Here is a 12,852-nt window from a genome sequence, read left to right as displayed (position 1 = left end):
ATGGCTATATCTTCCCCAACTCTCATCCGATTCTCAAGCGGAGTACCTTAAACGATTTCTAGATCGATTCTCCACCATTCTGCATCAAAATCCTGAGATAAAATATTTTTTAGATTTTTTGTCCATTTTTCATGATGGGATCCCTTGAAATGGGGTTTTCCCCTATAGGGTCCACAGGGATGGCTATATTTTCCCCAATTCTCATCCGATTCTCAAGCGGAGTACCTTAAACGATTTCTAGATCGATTCTGCACCATTCTGCATCAAAATCCTGAGACAAAATATTTTTTAGATTTTTTGTCCATTTTTCATGATGGGATCCCTTGAAAATGGTGTTTTCCCTATAGGGTCCACTGTGATGGCTATATCTTCCCCAATTCTCATCCGATTCCCAAACGAAGTACCTTAAACGATTTGTAGATCGATTCTCCACCATTCTGCATCAAAATCCTGAGACAAAATATTTTTCAGATTTTTTGTCCATTTTTCCTGATGGGTTCCCTTGAAAATGGTGTTTTCCCCTATAGGGTCCACTGTGATGGCTATATCTTCCCCAATTCTCATCCGATTCCCAAACGGAGTACCTTAAACGATTTGTAGATCGATTCTCCACCATTCTGCATCAAAATCCTGATACAAAATATTTTTCAGATTTTTTGTCCATTTTTCCTGATGGGGTCCCTTGAAAATGGTGTTTTCCCTATAGGGTCCACTGTGATGGCTATATCTTCCCCAATTCTCATCCGATTCCCAAACGGAGTACCTTAAACGATTTGTAGATCGATTCTCCACCATTCTGCATCAAAATCCTGAGACAAAATATTTTTCAGATTTTTTGTGCATTTTTCCTGATGGGTTCCCTTGAAAATGGTGTTTTCCCCTATAGGGTCCACTGTGATGGCTATATCTTCCCCAATTCTCATCCGATTCTCAAGCGGAGTACCTTAAACGATTTGTAGATCGATTCTCCACCATTCTGCATCAAAATCCTGATACAAAATATTTTTCAGATTTTTTGTCCATTTTTCCTGATGGGTTCCCTTGAAAATGGTGTTTTCCCTATAGGGTCCACTGTGATGGCTATATCTTCCCCAATTCTCATCCGATTCCCAAACGAAGTACCTTAAACGATTTGTAGATCGATTCTCCACCATTCTGCATCAAAATCCTGAGACAAAATATTTTTCAGATTTTTTGTGCATTTTTCCTGATGGGTTCCCTTGAAAATGGTGTTTTCCCCTATAGGGTCCACTGTGATGGCTATATCTTCCCCAATTCTCATCGGATTCTCAAGCGAAGTACCTTAAACGATTTTTAGATCGATTCTCCACCATTCTGCATCAATATCCTGATAAAAAATATTTTTCAGATTTTTTGTCCATTCTTCGTGGTGGGGTCCCTTGAAAATGGTGTTTTCCCTATAGGGTCCACTGTGATGGCTATATCTTCCCCAATTCTCATCCGATTCCCAAACGGAGTACCTTAAACGATTTGTAGATCGATTCTCCACCATTCTGCATCAAAATCCTGATACAAAATATTTTTCAGGTTTTTTGTCCATTTTTCCTGATGGGGTCCCTTGAAAATGGTGTTTTCCCTATAGGGTCCACTGTGATGGCTATATCTTCCCCAATTCTCATCCGATTCCCAAACGAAGTACCTTAAACGATTTGTAGATCGATTCTCCACCATTCTGCATCAAAATCCTGAGACAAAATATTTTTCAGATTTTTTGTGCATTTTTCCTGATGAGTTCCCTTGAAAATGGTGTTTTCCCCTATAGGGTCCACTGTGATGGCTATATCTTCCCCAATTCTCATCCGATTCTCAAACGGAGTACCTTAAACGATTTGTAGATCGATTCTCCACCATTCTGCATCAAAATCCTGAGACAAAATATTTTTCAAATTTGTGCCCATTTTTCGTGGTGGGATCCCTTGAAAATGGGGGTTCCCCTATAGGGTCTACAGGGGTAGCTGATATCCACAGGGGTATCGGATATCATTTGCTATACCTCTGCAAGCGTATAAATATGACTCAAAGTTTCGTGGCGCCATCCTTCGGTTTTGGCTTGTACTTGATTTCCGAACAGATGGCGCAACAAGAAGTGTTCGTTATTTTTAGTTAGCTGATTAAGAAGACACAAAGAATAGTTTAATTAAATTTTTATTCCTAAAAAAAAAGACCTTAAACTAATTTTAGATTTCACAGCTCATTCCACTCGCATGCCTGTCAAGTTATTAATGAGCTGTGCTGGGAATTGCATCCGGAGCAATGCACTTCCACTTCCCCAGCACTTCAGAGCAAAACTAATATACATTTATAGAACGCTCTCTGATTGAGTGATGGGCATATTGAGAGATGGCAAAACAATCACAAAGAGGGGGATGGCCAAGCCAAAGGGATCTGGCCGGGAATGAATCATCTAGCAAGACCAAAAATATCCCCATGCTGGGGTGTGTAGGTGCCAAGAACTCGCCTTATAAGGCATAAAATGGCATTCGAAGATGTAGCAGCTGTGGACCACTCACATGTGGACCGCCCTCTTGTAGGGCATTGATCACACTGAGATAAAATAGGTACTGTTTTTCATTTAGTTTGCTTATGCTTTTTTAAGCATGAGCCACAGACACCGCCTGAATCGAGCACTAGATATATTTCATTATTTGTTTCATCCTTAAAAATATCTGATCTAATTAATTCAAATTTTTTTCTGTGGTTGGGGAAAATACGTTGGCAAACCAAAAATACATTACAAATTAAATAAAAATTCAATGCATGCCAAGTGCAAGACAAAGTCCAACGGAATTGAACTTGAATAAAGTGCACACACCCCACACTGCACTACTTAGGGTGTGACGACTGAAGAAGCCGAATTAAAATTCCCAAATGATTTTGCATCACACCATGAGGAGGGTTCTCTGGCCGATTTCGGAGCAGACGGTGGGTGACAAGTGCTCCACAGAGGTTGAACCGAATGAGAACCAAGAGAGTCCTATTAATAGGAATTGTCAAAAACCACCGAGATCGAGTCTGATCGTAATGCCAAAGAATGCTTTCCCATGGCCATGAGTGGTTCGAGCGGAAACAAGAAGGCTATATGGCCATGAGGGCTGAATTAAAACAAATCTTTCTACCAATTTCTCCGTATCCGTATATCCCATATGTCTATATCACAATTGTACTTTAATTAATAGCACACACAGACGATGATACTTATATATTGACCAAGATATATCGCATATTGATGACATACAGCTGATCGTGCCCGTTTGGTCGATGATGAAAGCGTTGGCGCTATTTTTCTTGTTTTCCTTTATTTTTTTTCAGCCTCTAATTTTTCTACATTTTTTCGATACACAGATATATTTTTTTTTGTTTTTCCTATGCGCTCGCTGCTTCTATTTCGTGTATATATAAAATAACAATGTTAAAAATAAATTCATCCAAACGAAATGAAACCAGCGGCCAGAACTGAAATTATTGAACAACATTTCGGTGATTATGATGGTTGTTGTGCGCGGGTGTGCGGATTCATGGGTGTTGGTGTGTTGCAAACTGAACAAAAATCCGTTTTAGAGCAGACCATAAATGTCCGCGTCACTTTTGGTTGTTGTTGGGCTCCTACCTCCCTTTCCCTAGGCTCTATATGCACCCGATGTGGGTGACCCCAACAAGGGTGACCCAAACGTGAGAACATTATTGCAATGAAATTTAAGGGGAATATATAACATCAGACATATTTTCATTTCAAAAAGCAATAATAGAAGGTCGAAACATTCCTACCCTTTACATATTTATAGAAAATTCATTTAAAAAGCGTCAAGTTTCTGTCTCTAAAAAAATAACAAGGTTATACTGATTTTAATACATAAATCATAGAGCACTAGAACGAAAGATACTTGAGATTGGACATAGTTTTTGTTAATATATAGAATTCAAAAAAAAAAGTATGATTTTAAGCATAACTAAGCTTAAAATGACACCAACCTACTGCCCTTCCTACAATCATATAATGGATGCAGTCATTCATAAGCATACGATATAGCCTTTGGAAGATATAAGAAAAGTATTCTGGTTCAATCCAATTCTTAAAGACAAGAATATCTGCAATTTTCTTAGCTTCCCTTTGGGTCCACCCAAATCATCTAAAAGACAGAGAAATACACTTTTACTTGGTCTCTGCGTTCTGGTCTTGAATATTAGAAATTTTCTGTTTTGCCCTGGAGGCGTACAGTGCGGCAGACAGAGACTAAGCGGATATATAGACCACCGATCTATAGATGCGAGACAGAATACTCGGCGGAGCGCATATCCGAAAGTATTTCGGTCTGGCAAGTGCCCGCAGTTGGACACTGAGACATCCATATGCCGATCCGCTATAGAATATTGGGGTCTAGCCCCGAATTTACGTATAGATTCTGCCACTTGTCGGCGATCTGTGGTGACCGATTGCAGGCAGCACGTGAATGACTTAATGTTCAGATATTCGTGGTTCGATACTCCAAGGAAATGTTTTAGCTGAAATACGATAGGATTCGCCCACTGGGCGCGGAAAATTTCCATGGCCTAAGTGGCAGTCTTGCTCCCTTTCCACATGTGTGTATCCATTGTGGGGCACTATAAATAAACCCGGTGTATGCACTTCAAACCCTAACAAACTGGAAAACTTTTCTATCGCCTCGGCTTTTCCCCCATTAACACAAATTAATGCATTCCAGAAATTACAATCTGAATCGGAATGGTGTGTTTATATGCGTTTGCCTGACCTGATTTCGATCCACTGGGGTGGGAGTGAGGTTGGGGGGCTACGAGAGCTGGCCAAGTGGCAGATGAGTTTGTGGCAGCTGGACAGCGGTCAGTTGTAGAGCTGTTAATGCGCTAAACAAATCACCGGCCATCGATTGTGATTAGGCCTATTAAGGGATTGTGGCCAACCCTTTCCAATCACGACCCTTTGTTTTCCCCTGATTGTTTGTGTCCGTCTGCAAAAATCCAATAAATCCCCGAAATGCATGTGGAAACTAATTTGAAATTAATTCACACTGAAAACGTTCCACCCCCGCCATTATTCAGCCACTTTGATCAACTCTGTCAATTGCCAAATTGGCAACTCAATAAAAATTCCGCAAAAATTCATGGGAATCCAAGTCATTTAAAGCAATGAAAACAGGGTGGCTTTCCCACTTTTCCCAGCAGCCCGGAATGCTCGCTATCCACAGCCGTGTAAGGGCTTGTTGCCTTGGCTTTGGGCGTTTTCGCAGCCCCAATGTACACTTTAAAAAAAGAATATATTAATAGAAAAAATATATATTTTTTACATGAGTTTTTATTCAAAAATATATAATATTTAATATCTAATATAATATAATATAATAGCATAACAAAGTAAATTCTAGCTCCTAAAGTAATAATACCCGGCACTATAGTCTATTGGAAGATGATACTATTTTATGCCCTTATTGTCACTCTGAATAAATAAAATACCTGAAAATCTTTAAAAAAAAAGCCATCTTTTTTTATTAATACATTTAAAATTGAAAAAATCTAAAATACCTCGTTTAGAAACATTTTTCCAAAGTGTACCTTTTCATCGCCATCGTCATCCTCATCGCCTGTGTGCATTCCGGTTGAGCTGTCAAATGCGCATCGCAACAGTATCCCTTCCGAATTCCCAATCCCGACCCGTGTGATGTGGTGGCCACTTTTTGTCACCCAGCCAAAAAGGCAGAAATCCAGCGATTTTCTTGGTCCTTTGCCGGCTCAATTGCAATTTGTTTTCGTTGATTCTCAGCCCCGACCTGGTCTTACTGTTTGTTTAGGAACGTTCGTCCTGGATGTGGTGTGGTGTGGGTGGGGGTTGGCTTCAACCAGCCAACTAGAGGGGAAACTGAATTTTTGGCATTGGGTAATTCACAAATGAATCCCTTTAGTGCTGGCAATTGGCGCACGTGCACTAACACAACAAGCTGCATTCGCTGCCAGGATACGTGTTCATTATTAAAATTCCTTGGCCTTTTGGACTTTCATGGTGACAGTCGTCCCTCCCACTATTCCTTCGCTTCAGAGAGCTTGCAATTCGTTGGGTTTTATTAAATTTTGATTTAGCCATTTATATAATCTATTTGCAATTGGTTTTATTTTCTGAGCCAACGAGCCCAAGAGCTACAACAAAGTTTTTATATGGTTCGGGGTGACTGGAGCTAAATGGTAAATAAAAGGACTTCAATGGGATCACCGTACGGGTATTTAATCATCCAAGGTAGTGCAATAATTAACTTTGAATTAACAGTTCCTTTTAATTGGAAAATGATTATCACATTAGCTAATAAAAGTTGGAATAGAAGGACCTTGGGGGATTTTGTAATCTTTATTATTTATACTTCATTTATTATTGAGGCTCTTAAGATTAGATTTATAATACTTTCTTATATTTTTTTTTCTCAGAAACATGATGGGAATATACATTTTATAAAATATTTTCTAATGGAAGTAAAACAGTACACTTAAGTTAATTAAATTGGGATTCAATTTTGCATTATTATGGCAAATCCGCAACAAAATAAAATAATGTTCGATACATTTATGAAAGTACAAAATGGTTTTATATTTTTATATCAATATTTTTAGAAAACTTAAGCAATTTTTGAACTACTAAATAAATAATAAATAAAACCTTATAAACATTGAATGATCATATTCGTTTATTCATAGATTCATAGTTTATTCATATTTTTTCTCAAAGACAAATCAGGTTACAGGTAACCAATAACCGCATTATTCAATACTCGACAACCCTGGAAGAATATCTGGCTTGTTGTCACCTGAACTAATTATAGCACAGATAATAATATAACAATATAGAAATACATCCTGCTCCAACTATACAGAAACTATCGGAAATATAATTTTGGCAATTCGGGTTCCAGAGATTAGTCATTCTCCCTGCTAATCTTTGGCTCCTACTCTGGGTATTATATATCTAAAGATATATCCAAAAAAATACATATATACCCACTTATTATATGAAGGAAAAAGTTAGCTGAAAGTATTCGAAAATATATGCATATGGCCTCGGTCCGCTTTAATTTAGCGACATCGAAATCCATTTGTTTTTCCATGTAGTAAACCTATTCTATAGCACCCGAAAAGTATACATATATTTGGTATATAGTATAAATATATATATGTATTTAGATATAGAAGAAATCGGGTGAAATGCAAAGAGAGGTAGGAGGAGAAGGAACCATAGGAACGAATGGACTCACCGGATTGTGCCATAAAACGTAAACATGCCCCACTTAGCTGCACTCCAAAAATAGATTCCACAAAACCTAATTTAAATAGGTACCCTGCAAAGCTAGCCTGTAACGATAAATCGGGGAAGCGAAGTTGGGCTCCGCATAACCCCCTGCTTTAGAATATTTTGTAAATAAACAATTGGTTAAATTAATGCTCATTACAAGGGGCGTGGGCAGGCAGCAGACAGACCTATTTTACTCTCTATACCTCTCTGTAAGTCTCTTGAGGAGGCGAGATCTTAATGAGAAATATTACCAAAAATAGAAACGAAAGGCACGAAGGTGCAAAGGCTGGGAAAAAAAATATAGATATTCGATTTGAATACGGAATACGGGTATATATGCATGTACATATCGAAAATAGAAAATGAATTTATTACGACATGAGAAAAACACGAAAGTTATGAAAACAACGAAGAATACGAAAAAATAGAAGCCAACAACAAACCGTATATCCCCCGCCGACCCAAAAAAAAATATCTTAACCGAACGGATCGGATCGGATCGGATCGGTACATATAGCGAGAAAGTGCGGGAGTGAGAAGGCGATCCGCCATGAGAATGGGAGAGCGCCCGAGAGCGAGGCAGCCTGCTGGAGGCGCCGCCTTGCCTTATACGGCACTTTTGGACTCGGGGGCCTCGGATCGTGAGCATCCATATTGTCGGTCGGCTCCCCAACCGATCCTACCCGATTCGGTTCCGATAACTATCTGCACGCTCGATCGCCCCGAACTGCTTGTGCTGGTGGTGGTGCCCTCTCGTTCGCTCTTATGCCGTTTTCCAAAGCGCCCCCTATGCTGAAAGGATCTATTTTTAGTCATCCCATCCATGAGCATAGATGTGTTTTGGTGTGGGGCCTATGCCTCACATAGTAAGGACCAGAGACCAGAGGGGGCGGAGGCGGAGGCGGCGGGGGGCATGGCAGCGCCAGTGCTGTTCAGCTTCTTGGACCAGAATCGCCGGTATATAATCCGAGTACCAACGCGGCGATACTTTAGTCAGTCAGTTGTGTTCCAAAGCGTACACATTGCCGTAATTCTTTCAATTCACCCGTGGTGCCGTATAACTAAAAACAAAACTCAAAATGTGTGACGATGAGGTTGCTGCTTTGGTCGTTGACAATGGTGCGTATTCCCCATCAACCGGATTATCTCCAAGTTGGACTAAAAAGGGCGCAAGGATATGCCCCAGCTAGTGCTAAAGTGATCTTTTAAGTGATAGATCTCTGATTTGTGAAAAACTACAAACATAAACATCCATCCTTAAGGAATATTAAAAAAAAACTTTTGATTTTTATATCAAAATTTCGAGGATGAAAATATTATTTAAAAATTTAAAAACCTAAAAATTGATAAGGAAAAAACATTTTTTAAACAAAATCCAATTCACGTTTGTTTTTCACAAACCTAAGAGATCATCAAATCATAGAAGAATTTCAAAATAAGATTATTTCCTTTCGGAAAATATTAAATCTTCTAGCAAACATTGGAAATTAAATTTCCCCGCAATTCCCCCCCTAATTTTCTATAAAGAATACCCCATTTCTTTATGAGAATCAGTTTTTTGACTCTCCCTATCAAATATTCATCAAAAAGATATATTCCCAGAGAAAAATCCAGATACATAACTTCGCTCTAACAGAGACATCAAAATGCTATGGATTTTTAGAGAAGAGAAAGAAAAAGATCACTTCAGAAATCTTCGCACACTTTTTCAGAGAGAAATCTGTGCCAGACTACATTCTATATTCTTCATGGGATATCCCAGACTGCTACTCGCTGTCCGTTAGAAGAACATGTTTAGTTCCACCCGGAACCTCTGTCCGATGAACCTGCGACTAATGGACCTCTGTCCGTTTGTGTTATCCTTTAGGCTCCGGCATGTGCAAGGCCGGTTTCGCCGGTGATGACGCTCCCCGTGCCGTCTTCCCATCCATTGTCGGTCGTCCCCGTCACCAGGGTGTGATGGTTGGTATGGGCCAGAAGGACTCGTACGTCGGCGATGAGGCCCAGTCCAAGCGTGGTATCCTCACCCTGAAATACCCCATCGAGCACGGCATCATCACCAACTGGGATGATATGGAGAAGATCTGGCACCACACCTTCTACAACGAGCTGCGCGTTGCCCCCGAGGAGCACCCCGTCCTGCTGACTGAGGCTCCCCTCAACCCCAAGGCTAACCGTGAGAAGATGACCCAGATCATGTTTGAGACCTTCAACTCGCCCGCCATGTACGTCGCCATCCAGGCCGTGCTCTCCCTGTACGCTTCCGGTCGTACCACCGGTATCGTTCTGGACTCCGGTGATGGTGTCTCCCACACCGTCCCCATCTATGAAGGTTATGCCCTTCCCCACGCCATCCTCCGTCTGGATCTGGCTGGTCGCGATTTGACCGACTACCTGATGAAGATCCTGACTGAGCGCGGTTACTCTTTCACCACCACCGCTGAGCGTGAAATCGTGCGTGACATCAAGGAGAAGCTGTGCTACGTCGCCCTGGACTTCGAGCAGGAGATGGCCACCGCTGCTGCCTCCACCTCCCTGGAGAAGTCTTACGAACTTCCCGACGGTCAGGTGATCACCATCGGTAACGAGCGTTTCCGTTGCCCCGAGTCCCTGTTCCAGCCTTCCTTCTTGGGAATGGAATCCTGCGGCATCCACGAGACCGTCTACAACTCCATCATGAAGTGCGATGTGGATATCCGTAAGGACCTGTACGCCAACATCGTCATGTCTGGTGGTACCACCATGTACCCCGGTATTGCCGATCGTATGCAGAAGGAGATCACCTCCCTGGCCCCATCCACCATCAAGATCAAGATCATCGCTCCCCCAGAGCGCAAATACTCCGTCTGGATCGGTGGTTCCATCCTGGCTTCCCTGTCTACCTTCCAGCAGATGTGGATCTCCAAGGAGGAATACGACGAGTCCGGCCCTGGCATCGTCCACCGCAAGTGCTTCTAAGCAGTTGCCTAGCAACACCAGCCCCCGTCGCCTGTCTCTTCCTCTCCTGGCTCTACTTATTGTGGTTCTGGGTTTGGGCGGGGCAGGTGCACCACTCAAACCAACAACTCAAACATCAGAGTTGCCCGCCCATTTGTTTTTGAATATCATTACTATACCAATGTGCCATCCTTGGTTCGAGAATACACTTATGTACTGACTGAACACAACACCAACATCAATCAAAAAATGTAACACAATCTATGTCAAGAACCGCGATCCCCATCCATTTGTTATTCGCTCGCGGCTTACCTTAAATGTTGATCGCCATTTGATTGTTTTACGAATGAAACGACACCCTCATGCTTTTTGTATAGAAAACCTAACAACTTTCCCCGGTAGAGCGGATGGGGTCTACTGCCTACGAAATGTAAAATAATCCAATGATTGTAATATTAATTAAAACAATTTATAATTATTTATAAATAAAAACGATTTTTTAGATTTAATTTTTTCTAAAAACCTCAAGATTTTGGAAAAAATGCGATAGAGTGGGGGAAAGATTGGGGTATCTCCACACCTCGATGGTATCTATCATACCACTCGGGAAACTCTTGTCCCCTCAAAGCTTTCACAATGATCCTCAAGGGAGGATCCACCCTCCTGCCCATTTAAAGCTATGGGTTTTGAAAGCTTTCTCGACTTCCAGGCGTGGTGTCTCATATTTCCAACATTCCATTAAAAAAAAAGCTTTTTTTCGAAATACCAAAAATATTTCAAAATATACATATCTCCCGCGATGTGTATGCGATGATTTTGAAACGATTCTTATTTTTAGACACATTCCAAGGCGGGAAATAAGAAAAGAACATTTTTGTTTATGCCATGTGGAAACTCGATCGTCCGCCCGATTGGGGAAATGACGCAAGCCGGATGATCAAAGGCGGCAACGAAAACAAATTGCCAATGTCGAACTGATTACCAGAAATGCATTTCACTCTGGGCAGGATGAGTTATTATGCTCTGTCCGGGCCAAGAGGGAGACAAATGCTTTTGGCGCGGGGATTGCCAAGATAATTAGTCAGAATGGCGTTGGGCCGTTTAATTAGAACTCGATAGGCATTATGAATGAAATTTGTATTCTCGGCCGTTGACGATGTCGCTGTTGCAAGTGCAACAGCAATCTACATATGTAGTACGTGCAAATGGGTAATTAATGGGCGCGAATCCCTGGCGCTTGCCCAAAACGGGAGGAAGCCGCGACAGATGCCGCTAATGAGTTGAACAAAAATGGGCGAAAACTTGCACGACCGGAATTCACTTTCTCAAGCGAATCACTTTACACCGCGCTGCACAACAACAAACACACACATGGGAGAATGGGAACTTATCGAGCAACCCCCTTTGCCGTATTTTTAACCCACTAATCAATTTGCACAAAAACAAAAATAAACACGCACACAATATATCCTTGTTCTTAATTTTCATACAAATTCGATTTAAAATTCATAATAAAGAGCGCAAATACACAGAGGATTCAAGGCAGACATACTCGTACTCGTACTCGTATTCGTATGACTTCAAGTATTCCGTGCAGAAACGACCCATATGGTCAATTAGTATTGTAGATTCCGGCATCAAGGATTCAAGGCGCTTACTTATGGAGACACACTCAGAAAACACTCACACACACACCCCACAGCACACACATTGTTTTCACTTCAATTAATATCGATGAAGCCGGCAAAGCCACCAAAAATGAGAATATAATAAAAAGCAAGCTTGTGCTCACTCAAGCGTAAAGTGTTTGAAGCTCTGAGACTTGAAAAAAAAGGTTTCTTGAAAAATAATCACTAAATTAGGAGTCGGCCAAACACATTGCTTTGTATGGAATGTTTTTTACCCTTTACAAATAATTAAAATATAGAAAATAATCAGAAAAGTCAGTCTGCAAAGTGAAGTGCCATGTACTTACCTAAAAGTATGCAACACATCCTTGCACTTCATGTTTCATTCAATTCCATAAAGCGATAGCTTTATAAACCAAATTAAAAAATATGAATTACAATTTTTGGTCATGTCATTTAATAATTTTACAAAATAAATCCCAAACGCTCTTAAATCCCTTCCAAATGAGGCAATTTAATTTGATTGATTCCAATTTCTCTCATTCTCACTGCCATTTGGAAATCCCCCTGCCATTCCCCTTCGACAACTGGCTGGAAAAATATAAATCGCAAGGATAATGGAAAGCGTCACATTTGATTGCATTTTTTGTGTGAAATTGGGCTGACAATGTTCGCCTTGGCTGACCAAATAAAAAGCGATCCAGAGCCCAACAACCAGACAAAGGGGTGATGCAGTTTTAAAACACACACGCATCGGCATCGATATTGGGGGTGATTGCCATTTGTGCGAGCCGAGCTGAACAGCAAAAGGGTGCAGCCCACAGGAACACAGGAGAAGGTCCTGGCCGAGGAGGAACAGGAACAGGACCAGAACCTCGTCGAGGCTGTGTAAACGTGTTAGGGCTGAACAAAAAACGAAAAACAAAAAATGTGCACTTTACGCAATTTATGTGCAAATTTTTCAATGACTTTAAAACGATG

The 12,852-nt window shown here is 41.0% G+C and overlaps 1 protein-coding gene across 1 annotated transcript; it reads left to right on the top strand.

The window, feature by feature from the left end:
• Nucleotides 1–8,273: 8,273 nt before the first annotated feature.
• Nucleotides 8,274–10,466, top strand: Act57B (Actin 57B). Its single transcript, XM_017238107.3, has 2 exons — nt 8,274–8,425; nt 9,174–10,466. Exons 1-2 carry the CDS (start codon nt 8,386–8,388, stop codon nt 10,262–10,264), a joined length of 1,131 nt encoding a protein of 376 aa, XP_017093596.1. The 5' UTR covers nt 8,274–8,385; the 3' UTR covers nt 10,265–10,466.
• The last annotated feature ends 2,386 nt before the right edge of the window (nt 10,467–12,852 follow it).

This window comes from Drosophila bipectinata, chromosome 2R (genome assembly GCF_030179905.1).
Source record: "Drosophila bipectinata strain 14024-0381.07 chromosome 2R, DbipHiC1v2, whole genome shotgun sequence".
Lineage (NCBI taxonomy): Eukaryota > Metazoa > Arthropoda > Insecta > Diptera > Drosophilidae > Drosophila > Drosophila bipectinata.
Note: the sequence above shows the minus strand (reverse complement) of the source record. Positions and strands in the feature narration are given on the sequence as shown.

What these genes read in the sequence shown, in the direction of transcription:
- Act57B (XM_017238107.3), top strand. Translation starts at nt 8,386, where the DNA reads ATGTGTGACGATGAGGTTGCTGCTTTGGTCGTTGACAATG. An exon ending in TGCTTTGGTCGTTGACAATG is followed by an intron (nt 8,426 to 9,173) that starts GTGCGTATTCCC and finishes GTTATCCTTTAG; the next exon opens with GCTCCGGCATGTGCAAGGCC.